General features: G+C 39.8%; 1 protein-coding gene across 2 annotated transcripts in view; it reads left to right on the forward strand.

Moving 5' to 3' along the window:
• MYPN (myopalladin) overlaps positions 1 to 23,754 on the forward strand; it is a 97,268-nt gene that overhangs the window by 42,885 nt on the left and 30,629 nt on the right. For both annotated transcript variants that reach the window (XM_023546990.2, XM_010589166.3), the window contains exons 8-11: positions 587 to 703; positions 1,384 to 1,756; positions 14,030 to 14,620; positions 16,090 to 16,228. In XM_023546990.2, coding sequence (XP_023402758.2) covers positions 587 to 703; positions 1,384 to 1,756; positions 14,030 to 14,620; positions 16,090 to 16,228 — 1,220 coding nt within the window. The remainder of the gene's footprint in view (positions 1 to 586; positions 704 to 1,383; positions 1,757 to 14,029; positions 14,621 to 16,089; positions 16,229 to 23,754) is intronic.

Below are 23,754 nucleotides of genomic sequence, written 5' to 3' on the forward strand. Positions count from 1 at the left end.
TTACCAAGGAAGATAAGCATTCCACTCTTCTTTCACCCAAAATTTCAAGTTATTCTATCAGCTAATTACTATTAGTTCCTTTTCTAAAAGTAGGATGCCAATCCCTCTGAAGCTAAGCAAAATATGTATTTATTGTCCAGTTTTAAATTGTGGCTTTTGTTTAGAATTGCCTTACTGCAAGTGGAAATAGAGGCCTGGGTTTAGAAATGTTTGGTTAATTTGTTAATTTGGTTAATTTGTTTTTGTGCTTTTTTACATTTATTGTTACTCCATTCTATTTTCTGTCATCTGGACTCGATATAAAAATAAAAGATAATCTGATAATTCATTATATTTAATTTGCTATGTTATTACATAATCCCCTTTTCAATACTGGTCTGTTTGCATGGAGTTATTGGGTCTATACCCTTTGATTCATTTCACCTGCTAATCAATCAATTCAATTAAATAATTGTTTTGGCTAATTATTTTCGAGAAATTAATATAGCCAGCTTCTTATACTGACTTTTGTTAAATCATTATCTGATATTGGTAAATTTCGTTTCCGTAGTTAAGTCAGTAACCATTCTATTTTACTGGCATGTAGAGGAAATCTGTACTTTGGTCATTGCTGAGGTATTTGCAGAGGACTCTGGGTGCTTCACGTGTACTGCAAGCAACAAATACGGCACCGTGTCAAGCATTGCACAACTAGATGTGCGAGGTAAGGGCTCCCTAAATGCCATCATAATTTACACTATGACCTTGATATGAACACAGAGAGTTTGTGTAACCTTTCCTTGCTGTTTTCATACGAAGCTAACTTGGCTTTCCTAAAAATATTTAAATTATTGAGGAAAATAACCTTCAACAATATTCAATTTTCATAGCCTTTTCTTATTGTATTTAGAATCACCACCATCACCACCACCACAGTTATACCTGCTGTTGTCTGTTATACCCATTGCCATTGTGTCAATTCCGACTCATAGGGCAGAGTAGAACTGTCCCACAGGGCTACCAAGGTTGTAATCTTTGCAGAAGTAGACCGCCACATCTTTCTCCCATGGAGCAGCTGGTTGGTTTGTACCGCCGACCTTTCGGTTAGCAGCTGAATGCTTAAGCGCTGCACCACCAGGGCTCCTATAGACTCCCTTAAAAAAGTTTCTTTGGTCTAAAATTCCTCCCCAAATAATATTTAGATTTTTTTGTTTAGTTTTTTCCCCTCCCTGCATCCTCTTCATTCTTTAATGCCCAGGTTATGTTCTCTGGTTTTGAGAAACATTTTCCCGTTAGTATACTCCCCTGGTTTAAATATTTTTCCATTTGTACACGTGCCCAACTCAGGTATTTCAGTCTTTTTGGGTAAGGCTTACAACTCAGGTTCTGTGATTGTCCCTTTAGGAAATGAAGACCTGAGCAATAACGGGTCTCTTCACTCAGCCAGCTCTACCAACAACCTGAATATTATTGAACATCAGCCATCCCCACCCAACCCGGAGCCCCCTTCTGTGGAACAACCCCCCAAACCCAAACTGGAAGGGGTTCTGGTGAACCACAACGAGCCCCGGTCCAGCTCAAGGATTGGCCTCCGTGTGCACTTTAATCTGCCTGAAGATGACAATAGAAGCGAAGTATCTTCTGAGGGTGGGATGCCTACTGCCAGCCAGCCCAGGCCCCATTCTTTCCAGGAGAGGTTCAATGGACAGGCAGCGAAAACCTCTGAGCCTTCTTCACCCATCAAAGAGCCCCCTCCAGTCCTGGCTAAACCCAAACTGTAAGTAAAAATTAGAATGGATAACCAAGAGCACCTGTAAGCTTCTCTTGAGTCTGTCCTTCTTAAAAATGGTGGATCTTTCAAAAGGGAATTACTAAATGGAAAAATACATATTAAATGCTTTGCAAATAGTATATCCTTACATCAATTGATGTGTACTATCACTATCATGCTTGTCATTAATATTCTACCTCCCAGCAATACCACCCCTAAACTAGCTCAGAAAGACATCCAACATCAGAGGCCTCCAGGCAAAGCATTTCTACCCTCTTCTTATAAAGCATATTCTTGTGTTTAATAATCCTGATAGTCTATAGTTGCATCCTTGTATTTCCCATTTCTGCTTTAACCTAAGCTTTTCTTTGTGATTATTAAAAAGCTACTTAGTATTTTTTTAAAATAGTTCTTTGCTATTGATGGATACACTGTAGTAACATCAGTAGGTTTTGTATAAACATAATAGGATGAAAGACGGAGTAATGATTTGCAAACTCACCTCAGGACTCTGCTGTCTCACCATAACACTTTAAAGCCTCTGTCAGAACCATGTTGCAATGTTTCATGTTCGTCCTTAAAAAAACCTAGTGCCGTCGAGTCAATTCCGACTCATAGCAACCCTATAAGACAGAGTAGAACTGCCCCATAGAATTTCCAAGGAGCACCTGGTAGATTTGAACTGCCGACCCCTTGGTTAGCAGCAGTAGCACTTAACCACTACGCCACCAGGGTGTCCAAACAGCAAAGCAAATACAGAACATGATGATACTATTATGTTCTGTTTCATCCACATATCAAAATGATATACGTTATGTTTAGAATTACATAGACCTTTAAGTGTCAGCTTTCAAATCTACAGCCACAGTGCCCCCATTGTGTGTTTCTCAGTGAGGACCACGAGATGTTCATCGGAGGCAGTTGTTCAGTTTTATATTTCATTTTATAATCTTCTTACACTACATTAGGCAAAATTCTGGGCTTCAGGTTAAATGTTACAAAACAGGCCTCTTAGCAAGTCACATCCAAAGTTGTCTCTGTCCAGTCAAAGTTCTGTTGCTCACAATAAACAGGAATCCACTTAAAGTAAAACGAGAGGAACAGGTCATTGAGGGGATATAAGATGGGACCAGAAACAAACTCAGCAAGGCCCTGCATGGAGAAGGAGAACTAGAGTGGGGAGCTAGGCCAGCACGCCTGTCACTCAGGGGTCTCATGATCAACCCGTTCTCTGTCCACACCACCAGGCTGTCTGAGTACTTCCTTGTTTCCTCTATGCATATCTGCTCCGTTCTTCTTTCTTTGTAGACTCATCAATTCATACCTTCACTCTACATCAGCATCTGTTAAGTTCCACAACTAACAAAATCTTTCTTGTCCACCCAATACCAAATTCCAATTGGCCTAGCCTGGTCAGGTGACACACACCCCCTCCCTTCCCAGCCCCCAGTCCACTCAGCTATGCAGAGGATTTATGTTGGGAAAGAAGAGTCACATGGATCAGATCAGAAACTGGGTGGGGGCTGTTGTCAGAGGAAGGAGCTATGGGAAACAGGTAACCAAAACAACCTTCTGGGTAGAGCCTCCTCTTACCCAGGAGCTGTTTTGGGGATTATTAAGGATGTCGGTCAGGATTAGTTTTAGCTACATGTTACAGAAAACCTAAACTAACAGTGAGTTAAACACATGAGGGTTTATTTTCTTTCACGTAAAGGAATTAGGTGGGCAGTCTGGGACTGTTACGGTGGCTCCCTAATCGTTAAGAGCCAAGCCTCCTATCTTCTGCTCCATCATCTTCAGCACTGGCTTCTGCTCCAGGTCCCTTCATGGTCCAAGATGGCTGACAGTGACCTAGTCCTCACATCTGCATTTCAGGCAGCAGGAAGGGTAAATGGGCAGAAATGCATGGTCCTGATGGCAGAACCCCTTTTAAGGTCTTTCTTAGCAGTCTCACCCAAAGTCTTCTGCTTACATGACCTTCAGCTAGCACTTAGTCACATGGTATACTGGCTGCCAAGAAGCCCAGGAAGTGTAGTCTTTTGCTAGACAAATTGCTACTGTGAATAAAATCAGGTTCCTTTACAAAAAGGAGACTTGAGTGGACATCTAACTAGCAGTGCCTGCTACATGAGGCTTCCAATCAATGTCAGAATTCTTTCCGCGAAATTATATAGCAATACCCTTTAAAATTCCAGTCCTCAGCACTGTATGTATTTTTTGCTCACATTAAACTTTCTCTTAATTGTGTATATATATGTTTGTATTAGCATAGTTTTAAATATACATGCACACATACAACCCCCCCCCCACACACACACATCCTTTGTTGATCCACATGCCTTCAACCTTTTTTTGCTCCTTTTAACCTCACTGCTTTTAGCCTCACAGGTTTTAAGTTAAAATATTGATTCTCTGAATAATCTTGAGGATACAATTTTAAGCTTGTACTTTCAATTTGCCATTCATACAGAAAATAGAAATAACACTCATAGATCTTAAAAGTGCCACAGAAAGGGAGGCTGTGATGTCTAAATATTTTATCATCAAAGCCTACATATTTGAGACTTCGAAATCTTAAACTTGAACATCAAGCTGTCTAGAGCAATGATTCTCAATCCTTCTACACTCTAGAATTAAAAAAAAAAATTGCCATCAAGCTGATTCCAACTCATAGCAAACCTATAGGACAGAATAGAGCTGCCCCCATAGGGTTTCCAAGGCTATAAATCTTTTACAAAAGCAGACTGCCACATCTTTCTCTCACAGAGCAGCTGGTAGGTTCAAACCACCAACCTTTTGTTAGCAGCCAAACACTTAGCCACTGAGCCACCAGGGCTCCTCCCTAGAATAAAAGGTGGAACTTTTAAAAACTATGTATGCCCTCTATCACTATTCAATCAGAACCCCTCCACAGATCATTTTACTGTGCAGCTGGTTTGAAAATCATGGGCCTAGAGTTAGACAAATAAACGGTTTCAGTTCTTTCTGCTCCCTCTCCCCACCTCCACACCCGGGAAAAAATGATAACATATAATGTGAGAAAAATGTCAGAAAAAATAATCACAATGTATGGAGAAAGCTTATGCTTTGAGGACAAGTATTTCTTCTAAAATGGTGGTTCTTAGTCCTGAATGCATTTAAGAATCACCTAGGGCCTTGCAGCTCAAAGTGTGGTAGGTGAACCAACAGGATCACCTGGGAGCTTGATAGAAATACAAACCCTCAGGCCCCACCCCATACCTGTGGAATCAGAAACCCTAGGGGTGGGGCTCAGAAATCTGTTTTAGCAAGCCCTTCAGGGAATTCTTATATAGGGTCACTATAAGTCAGAATTCACTCCTCCACAACAGACTCAGGGGCTTCTGATGCAAGCTAAAGTTTAAGACCTACTGGCCTAAATTTAAAAAGATAGTAATAACTGCGCCTGGATTCCATTCCAGGCCAGTTGAGTCTCTGGGCAATAGTGCCCAGGAATCAGTGAGGGTTATTTGTTTTCTTTTAAGCCGTGCTGGAAAATTTATAACAACTGGTCGGGGTGAGGAAGCCCTGATTTGTAGCACTTGCCAGTTTTCATGGTGTAAATACTCCAGCCATGGCCAATTTTAAGCTACTAACAGCATGTTCCTTGGAAGCGAGGATGGTGAGACTTGTCTCATGTACTTTGGACATGTTATCAGGAGTGACCAGTCCCTGGAGAAGGACATCATGCTTGGTAGAGGGCTAGCGAAAAAAGACCATCTAGGAGATGGATTGACACGGTGGCTGCAACAATGGGCTCAAACAAAGCAATATATGTGAGGATGGCGCAGGATGGGGCAGTGTTTCATTCTGTTGTACGTAGGGTTGCTATGAGTTGGAACTGACTTGACGGCACTAACAGCAACACCAATGGCATTGGTGGTTCTGTAGGAGAATTGTCTCCTTCCATACAGGACAACTGGGTTTGATTCCCGGCCAATGCACCTCATAGACTGCGACCATCCGTCAGTGGAGGTTTGCATGTTGCTATAGGGTCGCTATGAGTTGGAATCGACTTGACGGCACTGGGTTTGGTTTTTTTTTTTTATTATGCTAAACGGAAACCATGGTGGCGTAGTGGTTAAGTGCTACAGCTGCTAACCAAAAGGTCAGCAGCTCAAATCCACCAGGCGCTCCTTGGAAACCCTGAGTGGGGCAGTTCTGCTCTGTCCTGTAGGGTCTCTATGAGTCAGAATTGACTCGAAGGCAGTGGGTTTGGTTTTTGGTATTATGCTAAATAGGTTGCAGTGTAGCTTCCGGACTAAGACAGACTATGAAGAAAGGCCTGGTTATTTACCTTAAAAAGCAGCCGATTAAAACCTTATAGATCACAATGGTCTGATCTAATCCACAGCCAATTGTGAGGATGGTGCAGGACCGGACAGCGTTTCGTTCAGGTGGTCATGTGGTCCCCATGAGGCAGGGGCCAACTCCACAGCATCTAACAACAAGCGAAGGTCATTGAACATGAAGTTGAGATGAAATGTGTACAATCTGCTCTAGAGAGCCAGTGAGATCACATGCTGCCTGAGACTTTTGCCAAAAATGCTTTCGAAATACTCGATACTATATTCCAAGTTTGTTTTGTTGTGTTTGCCACTAAGCGTTGACATTTTATTTTGACAGTTCAAAATTCTTAAGAAATTCCTTTGTATTCCAGAAACCTCAACAAGAAGCATCTTTAAAATCCTGAAACTCTGCCTTTCATTCTTACAAATCTTGAAATAGATTTTTGTAGTTCAGGAACTAAAAAATACAAGAGCCACATTTATTGAGCACTCGTATGTGTCAGGTGCTTTTTCATATTTTCTTATCAATCCTCGCAACAGTCTTAAGAGGTATTATTTATTCCTCTTTTCCCTATGAGGAAAAGGAAGTCAGAAGAGTTAAGAAACTATCTAAAGCCACACAGGTGATAAATGGCAGAGCCAGGATCAGGGCCTAGATTTGTCTACAGAGCTTGTGTTCTTAACCATATGGTTAAGTGGTGGCAAAAGGGAAGATGTTTTAAGGTAACCAGGGGGAGCTGACAGATCTTCAGAAAGAAAACCTAAATATAAAATCCTGATTTCATAAATCCTCATAGCAAAAAAAATAAGTAGGCAGTGAGCAGCTGAGCCTATAGCAATTTATGACAGTTGTTAAGGGGTTACTCGGGCTTTCAGAACTGGTGTGCTTTGTAGTTAATCTTCCTTTATTCTTTCTTTGCACTTTGTACCTTCGTTAGTAAATGCTAAGTCAGCTCCACATATTATTTACAAATAACCAGTGGTTATTTGTGTTATATGTATGTATGCCCTACTAGGTTTTTGAACCCTTAACAGTTCATACTATCTCAGACATATTGGTATCTCCTACAGATCCTAGCAAAGTAGACACATAGAAGACTCCAGAAAAGGTCACTGAATAAAGGAATTAACATCTGGCCCTGATGTAATGAATCTACTAATCCAAACAGTTGTTTTCAGTTCTTTCTGAAACGAGATAGAGTTTAAGGAAATAAAATAAAACTTGCCCAAACAAAAAGATGTTATTGTCAAATGAATTCTCCCAGAATCTTAGATAGGCAAAATAATTTGACACTGTATCTTCTATGCTTTTTTGTTTAAGGTTGGTAATTCTCTGTAATCCAGTATACTGCATTGAAAGGTAAAAACTAACATGCTATTTAAAGCCTTACTTAAAAGAGAAAACCGGTCCTTAACGTTTGTTCGATGAGAGCCAAAAATAAGAACCATTCAACACGGTCCAAAAAAAAAAAAAAGCGAACCTGTTGCCATCGAGTCGATTCCGACCCGTAACTACTGTCCTGGTCCCTCTTTATTTTCCTTTTATTTCTAAAATTACTTACTTTTTAATTTCCATAACGGTAATAAAACATTTCTGCAGCATCATCAGATTACTGTTTACCCAGACTACAAGATAAGCATGTTCTGAAGACCACATAATACTATCTTTTTGCTATAGCAGCACAGAATGTGACCCACCAAATATGAGATCCATTAAAAATTTAAAAAGGAAAGTTAACATCAGCAGAAACAAAGTTAACTGTATATATTTTTCTAAGGAAAATCCAACAAATATATTTCTGCTTCTCTTGATTGCAGATCTTTCATCTACTATGAAATTCAAAAGACTGGTTAAAATTGTATTATTTTATTCATTCAGCTTACTCACTTCTAAAAAGGGGAGGGGGAGCTTACTATGCCAAATGGCTGGTTCTCCTAAATTCTTAGTTTAATTCAAGATAAGAGTTTTTATGGATGAACGAAGGATTGCACAGCATGTAGCATTCGTCAACAGTAACAGAAACAGAAATGAGCCTCTATTTTTACTTTTTTTATATATATACCCAAACCAAAACCAAACCCAGTGCCATCCAGTCAATTCTGACTCATAGCAACCCTATAGGACAGAGTAGAACTGCCCCATAGAGTTTCCAAGGAGCGCCTGGCGGGTTTGAACTGCCAACCCTTGGGTTAGCAGCCGTAGCACTTAACCACTATGCCACCAGGGTTTCAGCGTATCAAATATTAATGAAGGGGAGAAAAAAGGTCTTAAATTCTAAGAATTAAGAAAAAATCAAGATTTGGAGAGCCTTCTGGTTCAACTTTGTTGCTGTTGGTATTGACTTTGCTGATGTAATGAAAATATAGAATGTTGACATTTTAATAGATCTCGTATTGAGCAGATCACCTTCTATGTTCCAGAAGCAATATATACTGTAAAGTCTGCGAAAGCCGGAACCTGTGTAAGGTGGAAACCTGACAGAGATGGAAAACTCAAATATTTTCCACTAAAATGAGTGATAGAGAAGTGGTAGACTGCACCCTGAAAAAGGCAGAAAACTTTCAAGATCTGGAAACAAAAGGCAGTACTGGCTGACACAGGTTTAGGAACTCTTGTTTAGGACCAAGACAGTTCCGGCTTTCACAGGTTTCACTGTACAGTAGTCCCCAACTTACTACTGGGTTCCATCCCGACGACTCCATGATAAGTTGGTTCTGACATAAGTCAAATAAATACCTTTTTTCAGTTTTCATTATTATTGAGTTTTATTATCAGAATCTTTATAAATTTGATCTTTATTTGCCTTTGGCAGTTTTTGTTGTTGTTAGGTGCTGTCAAGTCAGTTCTGACTCATAGCGACCCAATGTACAACAGAACGAAACACTGTCCGGTCCTGCCCATTCTCACAATTGTTATGCTTGAGCCCATTGTTGCAGCCACTGTGTCAATCCATCTTGTGGAGGGTCTTCCTCTTTTCTGCTGATCCTCTACCAAGCATGACATCCTTCTTCAAGGACTGATTCCCTCCTGATAACATGTCCAAAGTATGTGAAATGTAGTCTCACCATCCTTGCTTCTGTGGAACATTCTGGTTGTACTTCATCCAAGACAGATTTGTTCGTTCTTTTGGCAGTCCATGGTATATTCAATATTCTTTGCCAACACCACAATTCAAAGGCATCAATTCTTCCCCGATCTTCCTTACTTGTCATCCAGCTTGTGCATGCAGATGAGGCGATTGAAAACACCATGGCTTGGATCAGGCGCATCTTAGTCCTCAAAGTGATATCTTTGTTTTTTGACACTTTAAAGAGGTCTTTTGCAGCAGATTTGCACAATGCGGTAAGTCTTTTGATTTCTTGACTGCTGCTTCCATGGATGTTGATTGTGGATCCAAGTAAAATGAAATCCTTGACAACTTCAGTCTTTTCTCCATTTATCATGATGTTGCTTATTGTTCCACTTGTGAGGATTCTCATGTTCTTTATGTTGAGGTGTAATCCATACTGAAGGCTGTGGTCTTTGATCTTCATCAATAAGTGCTTCAAGTCTTCTTCACTTTTAGCAAGCAAGGTTGTGTCATCTGCATATTCCAGATTGCATCAGCAAATTACATGCTGCAACATTTTATATGGTGCAAAAAAAAAAATTTTTTTTATATTACTAACAATAACCAAAAAACCCAAACACACTGCCATCGAGTTGATTCCGACTCATAGCAACACAACAGGACAGACTAGAACTGCCCCATAGGGTTTCCATGGCTGTAATTCTTTAAGGAAGCAGATTGCCACATCTTTCTCCCACAGACAGACTGGTAGGTTCAAACGCCAGTCCTCCAATTAGCAGCCAAGCCCTTCAACCATTGTGCCACCAGGGCTCCCTACTAAAGATAAAAGATAAAGAAAAAAAGTACATTCCTAAGTGTGGTTTGGCATAACTTGAATGTGTCATAAGCCAGGGACCACCTGTATTTCAAAGACCATAAAACCTCAGTGGTCTTGAAGCACTTTCATCCCATGTGTGTGGTCTTCCGAGGGTCACACATGCAAAAGTAGATTCTCCTGAATGCCAAAGTTTGGCAGCCCTGACAGCTTTATACCTATATGGTTTTAAAATATTTTCCTTGGAAACCTTGGTGGCATAGTGGTTAAGTGCCACCGCTGCTAACCAAAGGGTCAACAGTTCGAATCCACCAGGCACTCCTTGGAAACCCTATGGGGCATTTCTACTCTGTCCTATAGGGTCGCTATGAGTCAGAATCGATTCGATGGCACTGGGTTTTGGGTTTTTCTTAAAACAACAATTAACTGTGCCTGTGAAGAGAAATTAAATAGCATTTGTGGAAAAACTAATCTCCTCTTTCTAGGGCAGAAATGTCTGTGGGACTTAACGTAAATCATGTAATGCCTCTGTGACTGAGGTTCCTATAAATGGAGAGACTGCTCCCAGCTTGATTTCCTTTCTCCTTTTAGGAACAAGAAAAGTCTAAGGCAGTGTTCATAATTACAATGACCATATAATTTATCATTCGAACAAGGACATTTATGAAAGCGAAAGTGAGCACTATTAATAATTGCACCAGGAAAGCAAGCATAAACTGGACTGACTTGGATGAATCAGGGCATATGATCATCTTATCAATAAAGCTTTGTTGCCAGGAGATGATGAGGAGCATTAAGACCCTTCCAGTTCTTTTTTAAGGTTTGCTTTCAAACCAGTGTGAGGGACAGCACAGTCTCTTGAAGAAATTCAGTTCCCTTCATTAAATCACATCACTGGGGCTCAGTGTCTTCTGTTTCAAGGTGGAAATACTTTCTGCTAGCAGGTCATCAAAACTTTGAGCACCGCCAGCAGGAGGAATATTGTTTCTATTTCTTTTTCGTTTTTCTAATTTATAAACATCCTAAATGAGGCTATTATGTGGCACAACTGCAAGAGGTGTAGCACACAGAATACAGTGTGAGTGACGCTCCCTGGAGCTGTACATCATGGTAGCCCATAAAAGAAACACAACAACAACAAAAACCCTAGCCTCCCCTCCCCCGCTACCATCAGGTCATTTTCAACTCCTGACGACCCCATGTGTTACAGAGTGGAACTACTCCATAGGGTTTTCAATGGCTATAATCTTATGTTAATAGATCCCCAGGACTTTCTTCCGCAGTGCCACTGGGTGGATTTGAACTGCCAACCTTTCGGTTAGTAGCCGAGAGCAATCCATCCATTTCATCCATTTCAGAAAATTTGGAAAACAGAGAAGAAAAGAAAAATCAACCTTAATTCCTCCACTCTAACCATGTGCTGTTACCACACTAGTGACTTTCATTCCAGTATTTTTTTAGTATATTTAGTATTTTTCTTTCTATCATAATAAGGACTGTGGTAGGAAGGATATGTTAATGCTTTTCCAGTTGTTTTAGTTTACTTCTAAGTTACTGGATTTAATTATATTTTAAGAGCTTTGCAAGTAATTACAAACATTTCTCTGATCCTTCATATCTTTAGAACAATGGAACTGTAGTAACAAAAAGAAAATTGAAGAAATATCACAGTGATGCATTAAGGGTTGGGTTTCCATTTCACTTCAAGTCTTGCCCATATCTCTTTTAGACCTGAACCTCACGTTTTCAGGCCTGGTCTTATGGACCCTGCTGATCATGAGCCGCGTATTTCATGATGGAGCACTGAGGTAAAGCTTATAAATACTATACATCACGTACCCAAAAGAGATTTCATTAATGCATTAGGGTTTCTATTAATAGTAGTCCGCGAATTGGATTGTATCGTCACAGTATTGTTAAAATGGGCTTCAGGAAATATGATCAGATTCTCCACGTTGCCAAATTGAGCTGGTCGGTCTCCTCTCCTCTTTTCTCTTCTCTCCTTTCTTCTTTTCTGTCTTCTCTCCTCTCTCTCTTTCAACAGCATTTGACATAGTTGGTCATTCCCTCCTTGTTGAAACACTTTCATCTCTAGGTTTCCGTAATGCTTCACTTCCCTGCTACTCCCTCTCAGGCTCCTTTGCTGGTTTCAGCTCCTTTACTCAACCCCAGGGCATAGCCCTGGGCTCTTCTCTATCCACAGTCTCCCCCTAGGTGATCACATCCAGTTCTATGGCTTTACAGGCCATCTACCAACTGAAGATTCTCTCGTTCCTATCTTCTGAGCCCCCTATTAGTATATTCAGCAGTCTTGCTTGACATTTTCACTTGGATGTCCCACAGGCATTTCAACTTAGCACATTCAAAAAGAACTCGTGGTAATCCTCCCCAAAACTATTTTTCACCTACTCTTCTTCGCAAAAGTGGTACCCTCATAAGCCTAGCTGCTCAAGTCAAGTCCCTAGGACTCATTCTTAATTTCTCCTTTTCATTATCCCCCATATCCAATCCATCACCAATTCTGTTGGCCTCCTTCTAAAAATACCTTGAATCTGTCCACTTCTCTCCATCTCTACTTCCATCATCCTGGTCCAGTCTGCCACCATTTCTTGCCTGATCCAGTGCAATCGGCCTCTCCATTTTCACTTTTGCCATACTGTATAGTCCATTCTCCAGTAACTGCCAAGTAATATACTTAAAATACGAATTAGTTTATTTTACTCATCTCCTTAAAATCCTCAAATTGCTTTCTGTTCGCTTAGAATAAATTCAGACTCTTTATCATGAACTACAGGTCCCTTCAGGATCTTCTCCTACCGAATAAACTACTAGGAAAAATATTTGCAACATGTACTGCCAAGAGTTGGTATCCTTAATATATAAAGAAAATTTATAAATTAATAAGAAAAAGATAAAGATTCTGAGAGGAAAAATGGACAAATGATATGTACAAGTAATGCACAAAATAATATGTAACTGGTAATATGCATAATAAAATATATTCAGTATCACTAGCAATAATCAGATATAAAATAATGGATTTTTTTTGCCACTAGATAAATGCCAAAATATTAAAGAGTTAATTGATAAGACTAAGGTATGGAGAAACAGGTACTCTCATACATTGCTTGTGGTAGTATAAACTGGTACAACCATTCTGAAGGGCATTTTGGCTAAATACATAAAAATGAGACTATATACCTTTAATCCAAAAATTCCATTTATATACATTTACATTAGAAAAATAATCAGACAAGAACACAAATAAGTGTTTACAACAAGCCTGTTAATTGCAGCATCATTTAGGAAAATTTAAAACTAAATGTTCCAAAATAAGGGATTGATATAGTACAGCCATAAAATGGATTATTAAATAGCCATGAAAACGATGACGCAGACTTATTAACTTAGAAAAATGTTCATATTAGATTAAGTGAAAAAGGCTGGTTTCAAAACCATACATAGAAAAGGATTCCACTTTTAAAAGAAAGTTTATCTCAGTATAGGTGCATATGTATGTTGTGTATACATATGAAAAAGGTCTGGAAGGATTTGCATCCAAATGTTAACAGCACGTTATTTCAGGGAGATGACAGTAAAGGCAATGTTTATCCTTCTCCTTATTCCTTTCTATACTTTTTTAAATTTCTTGAAAGAGCATTACTTTTATAACCAAAACCCATTGCCATCGAGTAGATTCCGACTCATAGCAAACTGAGAGGACAGAGTAGAACTGCTCCAGGTTTCCAAGGAGTGCCTGGTGGATTCGAACTGCCAACCTTTTGGTTAGCAGCTGAGCTCTTAACCACTGCACCACCAGAACTCCAAAACAACTACAGAGTTACTTGCTATTTCTAATTCAGCTACAATAGAAAGTCTAGTATCCCTTTTTTCCATCCTACTAGCAATAAAACAGACTTGGCAAGATGGAGAGATGCAAACGACTCACTAGCGACTAGCTCAGTTCTTGCCACTCTGATTAAGTTAATCAACATAAAGTCATAAGCAGCCTATCTGTACGTTTCAGGAGGATGAGGCCAATGATAACAGATTTCCCTTTTTTCTCCCCACTGTTATTTGTGTGCAGCGATTCCAGTCAGTTACAACAGCTTCACAAACAAGTCTTACTGGAACAGCAGCAGTTGCAAAGCCCAACTGCGTCATCTCCTAAGGAGTTTCCTTTCAACATGAGTGTTTTGAACTCAACTGCTTCCCCAGCAGTGACACTGTCCAGCAAGCCGGTGAAGACCCCGTCATCACAGACATTCAGCCTGGCCCGGCCGAAGCACTTCTTCCCCTCTACAAACACTACTGTGGCAAGCATGTCCCCCTCCAGCTCTCCGGTGTTCACCCTGAGCAGCACTCCTCAAACCATTCACAGAACTGTGAGCAAAGAAAGCCTCTTAGTTGTTCATCCCTCCATGCAAACCAAATCTCCAGGAGGAATTTCCACCCAAAGCGAGCCACCCCCTCCAGGTCCAACAGAGCCAGCACAACCACCTCTCACATTTTCCATCTCCAGCGGAAACCAGTTTCATCCCCGCTGTGTGTCCCCAGCCCCTGTCTCTCCCACTAGCCGAATCCAGAATCCAGTGGCTTTCCTCAGCTCTGTTCTGCCTTCTCTTCCTACCATCCCACCCACCAATGCCATGGGGCTGCCCAAAAGTGCACCTTCCATGTAAGTGTCATTGAGGCTTTTTGATGTAGGAGATGCCCATTGAGAGGGGACATATGCATAGAATAGGTTGGTCTGGGACAGGACTTGCATTTAGTGGATTCCTAAATACTCCTATCTCTTAGACACAAAATGGGTATTAAACACCTTAGGACAAAGGGCAGGACTACTTTAAATAATCAGATGAACATTGTTGTTAGTTGCCCTCAAATGGGCTCAGACTCATGGCCACCTTATTTGTGACAGAATGAAACATTGCTGGTCCTGAACCATCGTCATGATCTTTGGTATGTCTGAGTCCATTGTTGTAGCTATTGTGCCAATCCATCTCATTGATGGTTTGTCTCATTTTCACTGACTCTCTCTATTCGAGCATATTGTTATAATTTGAACATAGGTATATTGAAATCCCCTCTAAAAAACAGAAATTCCCTTAGAAGGTTGATCATGATGTCATCTGAACACCTTATAGAATTTAATTGCTTTCTTTCCAGGTTAAAAGTTGGTAATACTTTAAGAAGTATCTAGTTCCATATCCTGTTGCCATGTTTAAAAATTATTTGCTCTTAAAGAATATGTGCTTCTGCCTAAGTCATGACTGATTATCTTTCCAGACCTGCTATGAAATTATTTTAAAGGTTCAAAAATAACCTGTCCTCATTATACTTTCCATTCTTTTTAAATAAAGATTTTGAAGTATTTCTGGGAGAATTCTTAACCTTAGTACTTTGAGGTGTTCTCCCTCTCTCTTTTTTTTTTTTTTCCAGATTCTAATCACAAGTCTCTCCCTTTTTCTGTATTTATGGTTAAATTCCCACAAGGCATTGCAAATCACAGGAGAGAAATGTTTGCACTGTTTAAACAAGAGAGAGGTGCATTATGCCACGTAGTTATTTAGATTATGAGAAAATCTGTGATATGCTGTAAGTTATGGGCTGTAGTTATCTCTATGTTACATTGAATAAAAAGCATTTTAATAATATAAATATATGGATTTGGGGGTAGATTTATATTTTAAAATGAAGATATAGTATTTTATCTTATGGTTGTTTTTAAATTTATTAGTTCAAGGTTAAAATCTTATTGAATTTATACCAGGCAGCATTTGATCTTGTGGAACCTTCATTTATCCTGGAAACATACCATTTTAGCCAGGTGATTTCAGCATGTTTAAAAACTAAAGGTGATGGTAAATATAATGTATCCATATGGGTTTGTAGGATAAGATTGAGCCTTTATTGAGAGGACTGATAACTTGTTATAATTTTGAGTTTTAAGAATTACCATTTCGAATAATGTCTTTAAAAAAAAAAAGATTCCCTGTACAGTGCTCAACTTTTGCATACAAGATGCCCCCATAAACGCCTAATGAATGCTGGTGTCTGGTAGACATTTCAACCAGTTTGAGTTCTAAGTTTTGTATGCCAACCAGTGCTTTTCATGGGTGTGTCAGGTGTGAATTTCTTTTACAGGCCGTCACAGGGATTAATGAAGAAAAATACAAAGTCTCCTCAACCAGTAAACAACGATTACATTCTTGAAACTAAGAATACAGTGATTCTAGACTTGGGGAAAAAAATGAATTTCGGTGATGCCAGGTCAAACCAGCAGGTAAGATTGTTGGATTCAGATAGTTTATTGGTGTATTAGTCTATTGGTATCCTAGAGGACAAAACCAGTGAAGAGTATATAGATACATAGGGAGAAATTTACTTCAAGAAAATGGCTCCTGCAATTGTGAGGAAATGGTTCATGTAGTTGTGGGGCCTGGCCACGTCCTAAATCTGTGGTCAGACGACAGGCTGACAACGTCTGCTGGCTCATGTGGTTGTAAGGGATGACGAACTTGAAGCCTGCAGATCAGGTGGCAGGCTGGAGGTCTCTGCTGGCTTACCTCCCAAGAACTACAGGTCAGACACAGGGTTGTGAGAGAGACAGAGACAGAGAGAGAGCTTTTCCAGGACAACCATTTATATCCTGGATATAGGCCACACCCCCAAAGATACTCCTCTCCCAACTGATTGGCTGCTCAGATCAGATCAGAAAATGGGAGATGATTGCATAGTATCTGCCAAACCACTGAGAATTGTACCCTAGCCTAGTTGACACATAACATTAACCATCACAACTGATATTTTTATTTTTCAAACCTCCAGTAAGGAGTATTATTGTGTTTAATTATGCCCTTAGCTCCTAAGATTATCTCACCTCAGTCTTAGAAAGTAGACCACAGACTCATCATGGGTCATGAGAACTCATCCATGTGGACCTGCAGTTCGTGACTACTCCATTGGTTAATTCAGTTTACTTGTTTACTGACACACGTGTTTACCTAGAAGGTTGTTGTTGTTAGGTGCCGTTGAGTCAGTTCCAACTAATAGCCACCCTATAGAACAGAACAGAACTGCCCCATAGGGTTTCCAAGGAGGTGGATTCGAACTGCTGACCTTTTGGTTAGCAGCCATAGCTGTTAACCACTGCACCACCAAGGCTCCTTACCTAGACTAGACTATATTAAAGAAGAAGAGAAACCAAACAGTGTGTTGTCCATTCTGCCAATCCTCAGCTCGGTTTTGGCAAACCTTTACATCTTGGAGATATTTCAGTATCTGAACCTTGAGATAACCTAGAGTTTTAAGGAACTCTGGGGTTCTACGCTGTCATTTACTTGAAGTCCTTCAACCTATTGTCACTGGCTGGAGGTCTGCTTACCAGTTTGTCCCAATCTTTATGTTAGGTTGAATCATGTGAAACAGTCACTAGGCAATATCATGTGGCTCAGCCTGTACAACTCCTTGTTCTTTAGTAAGCATCTGCACTGAAGGAGAAAGGGGAACATCACACGTCAGTGTCGTTCAGGCAAAAGAAAGATAGACTGAGCATATTCTTATTTGAGCCACTTATTTTTGTCTTTGATAAGATGGTAATTTTTAAAATGCAGATTTACATTTTAATAATCTAACTCTTGGTTTATTTCCTGAGATGGGAACTGATAAAATCTATTTTGAAATCAAACATAAAGCTTCAGTCAAAACAAAATACTGTGCAATTTGTGACATAAGTGATCGCTGGGAAGAAGGCTCCAGATTTCCCTGGCGGTATGCTCCTTCCCTTAGCATTTCTGTCTCTCACTCCCAGTGCACCTGTGGACATGCAATATTTTGCAATCCTGTCATATGTCGGTCAATTTTGGCTGAGTGGATTCTTTTAACAGCATGATGTCTAAGGCCTTTTTGAATTTATTCAGATAGTTTGAATTAAAGCAGAATATTTAAACTTGCTGTAGCTGAGTATGCTTTTTCACATATCACCAAATTTATATATATTCCAACTGCCAACCTTTTGGTTAGCAGCCATAGCTCTTAACTACTAAGCCACTAAGGTTTCCATATCTATTTTTTTTTAATATATAAATAAAGGTATATTTATATATAGATATGGAAACCTTAGTGGCTTAGTGGTTAAGAACTATGGCTGCTAACCAAAAGGTCGGCAGTTGGAATCCACCAGGTGCTCCTTGGAAACTCTGCAGGTCAGTTCTACTCTGTCCTATAGGGTCACTATGAGTTGGAATTGACTTGACAGCAACGGTTAGATACATAAAATACCAAGGCAGCTTTTCCTGTCTTCCATCTTACAGATAGTGAAAGGAAGGCACAGCTGTCAGACCATCAATGGTGGAACTAGAACTAGAACCCTGGTCTCCAAGACACTTCCACATTTTCCCTGAAACTCCAGGGCCTTTTTCGATTTTATGGCAACGCTTACCTTCAAGCCCCATAGATGTTCTTCTAATCCAGTGCAGATTTGTTTTCCTATAACACTGCCAGCGCATCCGTTAACTCCATAAGTGCCAATGAAATCAGAGCTGTGTTCGGCCTGTCTTTTATAACACAGAGGGGGAGCAATTAGAACCCTGTAAAAATGATACTAGCTCAGCACACAAGCTTGGATTTTACTTTCATAATTACTCTGTAGGTAGATCCAGGCTTATCCATTGCCCAACTCAGGGAAAAATGGACTTTTTCTTTTAATTACCTGAAATGTGACTGCACATAAATGTGAACTTCCGTAGGTTGAGTGCCATAAACCCAGGTGAACTGTCTAAAACCTTCATCGTGAATTGACTTTGGGGCTAATCTCAGGAACTGGTAGCAGTCTCAAAAAGCCTCTGTGATATGTGTCAGTCTTCTGAGAATTACTATATTGGGTTAATTACAGAACTGGTCTTAGACTGCATCCTACAGAGTGGATAATGAAAGCCACACTTCAGAACTGAAATTCAGGAAACTAAGGAATGCTTGCATTAGGTTGGCCCATGTTGATTCTGAGGAAGTTTTGAGAAATGAAATGATGACTGTATTATTATATTGTTTTGTCCATTACTGCCTTAGGAAATGATAGAGAAAATGTCGTGAAGAATTGTCTAAAGTATGTAGTGGCCAGTTGATGAGGTTAAGAAGAAGAAAGTAGGTCTAGAAAGGTGTAGCTGGAGAATAAAAAAATTTAAAAAAAAAATTTTTTTTTATAACTGGAGAATAGACATAAAGAAATGCTTATCTATTGATAACCATCTATATCTGCAACCTGGGGACACAGAAATCAAAATAATCTGTTTTCCTGCTTCCCTGTTAGTCTACATGTGTGGAAGGAACCAAACGATTCCTTCTAAAGGGTATGCATTTGTTTTGCTTTATTTTGCTTTGAAAACTTTTAAATTGGACTCTCTTGGCCTGTTTTAGTTTTAAGCAAATGAAGAGTAGCAACCGTCCTGGAAAATTTGTTTGGTCTAGCATTACCACATTACATCGAGAATGGAAAGAAACCAGAGGTCCTTGAATGACGAATGTTACTGTCTAGAAACAATTCCCTACCCAGTATTCAAACTTAAAAATTGTGTTTTAGAAAATGAGTTTTCTTTGAAATATTTACCATTTTGTATTTCTCTGTTGTGACATTTCAATGTTTATCTTCTGAACATCATTCACAGATATTATATAACACTTTCTGTTAGCAATTAACATTTGTTGATTCTTAGAAATTTAAGAAATCCAAAGATGTCATCCTTTCAGATGTTATGTTTATTAAAATGTTTAGCTTCCTAAACTGAATGAAGTTTCGTTCGGTTAGGGCCAAACCAAGAGACAGATTTTAGGCTGTATCATTTTTTTTATTTTGAAGGGTGCCATTCACCACCAGTGGATCTTGATTGAACAATAAAACCTAAGTGGTTTAGGTTAGCAAGATGAATCTGAAAGGTCAAAAGAACCCAGGATTGTAAATGTAATGGAGCCCTCATGACCAATAATTCTGATTCACATATGACTTAGCATGTTCTGCACTCAATAAATATTTGTTGACTGCAATGCTGACTGCTGGAGCCCTGGTGGCACAGTGGTTAAGAGCTTGGCTGCTAACCAAAAGGTTGGCAGTTTGAATCCACCAGCTGCTCGTTGGAAACCCTATGGGGGAGTTCTACTCTGTCCTACAGGGTCGCTACGAGTCGGAATTGACTCCATGGCAGCGAGTTTGGTTTGTTATGTTGACTGTTTACTTCTAAACACTCCCCACTTCCATCTAATGTCTTTCCAACTTTCTTCCTTGACCTTGTTTCTCTGGAAACCTTCCCATCTCTTTATTCTGCTCCATTCTTTTTTTTTTTTTTTTTTTTAATACTTCTTTAAAACTCGGTCTGTAGTTCCCAGATATTACTGTGTATGACAGAGGGGGGAAAAAAAGTACTTGCTCTGCCATTTGTTCTTCTAATCTCCTTCCTCTGTAAACTGCTCAGTCATTTCCTCTATTTAAATCTTACCTCTTTCATCTCCTACCATGAATTCTTTATGAAAATCCTTTTTTTGTGAGCAAGTAGCCCTGTCATCCGTTCTTTTTCTAATAAGAATTCCAATAGCCATTTTCTTCTGTTGCCTGGCTTGGACATTGCAGGCGTTTGGTTGCTGGAATAATGAAGTACACTCCCCAGCCCATCCTCTGCCCTTCCTATGGGCTGACCCGGGAGGCACCAGCTACAGGCTCCCTGGGGGCTGGGATGGAAGGGTGCCTCGTTCACTGCTATATCTCTGTTGTGCCTAGCACAGAGTAGGTGCTCAGTGAATATTTGCCAAATCAACTCACGAACTATGCAATTAACATTAGTTTTGGTTAGGATAATGAAACTTTTAACCGAACAGAAAATTTTGGCTATGCTGCATATCCGTGGAAAATATATCTCACTTGGCTATGTAGATTCTGCTTATACCTAACTGTGGACACTACCTGCTTATGACAGCAATCCATTTTTTTTTCTTTTTTTAATTTTTACTGTGCTTTAAATCAAGTCAGTCTCTCATACAAAAATTTATGTACACCTTACCATATACTCCTAGTTGTTCTCTCCCTGTGAGACAGCACACTCCTTCCCTCCACTCTCTATTTCCGTATCCATTCAGCCAGCTTTGTCTCCCTCTGCCTTCTCATCTCCCTCCAGACAGGAGCTGCCCACATAGTCTCATATGTCTACTTGATCCAAGAAGCTCACTCCTCACCAGCATCATTTTCTATCCTATAGTCCAGTCCAATCCCTGTCTGAAGAGTTGGCTTTGGGAATGGTTCCTGTCTTGGGATAACGGAAGGTCTGGGGACCATGACCTCTGGGGTCTTTCTAGTCTCAGTCAGACCATTAAGTCTGATGTTTTTATGAGAATTTGAGGTCTGCATCCCACTGTTCTCCTGCTCCCTCAGGGGTTCTCTGTAGTGTTTCCTGTCAGGGCAGCCATTGGTTGTTGTAGCCGGGCACCATCTAGTTCTTCTGGCCTCAGGATGATGTAGTCTCTGATTTATGTGGCCCTTTCTGTCTCTTGGGCACATAATTACCTTGTGTCGTTGTGTTCTTCATTCTCCTTTGCTCCAGGTGGGTTGAGACCATTTGATGCATCTTAGATGGCCTCTTGCTAGCATTTATGACCCCAGAAGCCACGCTCCAAAGTGGGATGCAGAATGTTTTCTTACTATTTTATTATGCCAGTTGACCTAGATGTCCCCTGAAACCATGGTCCCCAGACTCCCACCCCTGCTACTCTGGCCTTCGAAGCATTCAGTTTATTCAGGAAACTTCTTTGCTTTTGGTTTAATCCAGTTATGCTGACCTCTTCTGTATTGTGTATTGTCTTTCCCTTCACCTAAAATAGTTCTTGTCTACTATCTAATTAGTGAATACCCCCTCCCTTCCTCCCTCCCTGCTCTCGTAGCAATCAAAGAATATTTTCTTCTCTGTTTAAACTATTTCTTGAGTTCTTATACTAGTGGTCTCATACAATATTTGTCCTTTTCAACTGACTGATTTCACTCAGCATAATGCCTTCTATATTCCTCCATGTTATGAAATGTTTCATGGATTCATCATTGTTCATGGATTTATCGATGTGTAGTATTCCATTGTGTGAATATACCATAATTTATTTATCCATTCATCCATTGATGGGCACCTTGGTTGCGTCCATCTTTTTGCTATTGTAGACTGTGCTGCAGTGAACATGGGTGTGAATATATCTGTTCGTGTAAGGTCTCATTTCTCTTGGATATTTTATAAGGAGTGGAATTGCTGGATCATATGGTAGTTCTATTTCTAGCTTTTCTCTTTCTTTCTTTTTTTAATTTTTATCGTGCTTTAAGTGAAAGTTTACAAATCAAGTCAGTCTCTCATATAAAAATTTAAATACACCTTGCTATATACTCCTAGTTGCTCTCCCCTGAATGAGACAGCACACTCCTTCCCTCCACTCTCTCTTTTCGTCTCCATTCAGCCAGCTTCTGACCCCCTCTGCCCTCTCATCTCCCCTCCAAACAGGAGCTGCCCACATAGTCTCATGTGTCTACTTGATCCAAGAAGCTCACTCTTCACCAGTGTCATTTTCTATCCCATAGTCCAGTCCAATCCCCATCTGAAGAGTTGGCTTTGAAAATGGTTCCTGTCTTGGGCTAACGGAAGGTCTGGGGACCATGACCACGGTCTATTTCTAGCCTTTTAAGAAAGTGCCAAATCGATTTCCAAAGTGGTTGTACCATTTTACATTCTCACCAGCAGTGTCTAAGTGTTCCAGTCTCTCCACAACCTCTCCAATATTTATTATTTTGTGTTTTTTGGATTAATGCCAGCCTTGTTGGAGTAAGATGGAACCTCATTGTAGTTTTAATTTGCATTTCTCTAATGGCTAATGATCGAGAGCATTTCCTCACATATCTGTTAGCTACCTGAATGTCTTCTTTAGTGAAGTGCCTGCTCATATCCTTTGCCCATTTTTTAACTGGGTTATTTGTCTTTTTGTTGTTGAGTTTCTGCAGTATCATGTAGATTTTAGAGATTGGAAATGTCATAGCTAAAAACTTTTTCCCAATCTGTAGGTAATCTTTTTACTCTTTTGGTGAAGTCTTTGGTTGAGCATAGGTGTTTGATTTTTAGGAGCTTCCGGTTACCTAATTTCTCTTCTGGCATTTGTGCTTTGTTAGTAATGTTTTGTATACTGTTTATGCCCTGTACTAGGGCTCCTAGCGTTGTCCCTATTTTTTCTTCCATGGTCTGTATCATTTTAGATTTTATGTTCAGGTATTTGATCCATTTTGAGTTCATTTTTGTGCATGGTGTGAGGTATGGGTCTTGTTTCATTTTTTTGCAGATGGATATCTAGTTATGCCAGCACCATTTGTTAAACAACCTGCCTTTTCCCCATTTAGCTGACTTTGTTTCTTTGTCAAATATCAGCTGCTCATATGTGGATGGAGTTATGTCTGGATTTTAAATTCTGTTCCATTGGTCTTTGTATCTGTTGTTGTACCAGTACCAGGCTGTTTTAATTACTGTGGCAGTATAATAGGTTCTAAAATCAGGTAGTGTGAGGCCTCCCACTTTGTTCTTCTTTTTCAGCAATGCTTTACTTACCTCTTTCCCTTCCATATGAAGTTGGTGATTTGTTTCTCCACCTCATTAAAAATGTCATTGGAATTTGGGTCGGAATTGCATTGTATCTATAGATTGCTTTTGGTAGAATAGACATTTTTACAATGTTGAGTCTTCCTATCCATGAGCAAGGTATATTTTACCACTTATGTAGGTCTCTCCTGGTTTCTTGCAGTAGTGTCTT

This window comes from Loxodonta africana, chromosome 16 (genome assembly GCF_030014295.1).
Source record: "Loxodonta africana isolate mLoxAfr1 chromosome 16, mLoxAfr1.hap2, whole genome shotgun sequence".
NCBI classification, from domain to species: Eukaryota; Metazoa; Chordata; class Mammalia; order Proboscidea; family Elephantidae; genus Loxodonta; species Loxodonta africana.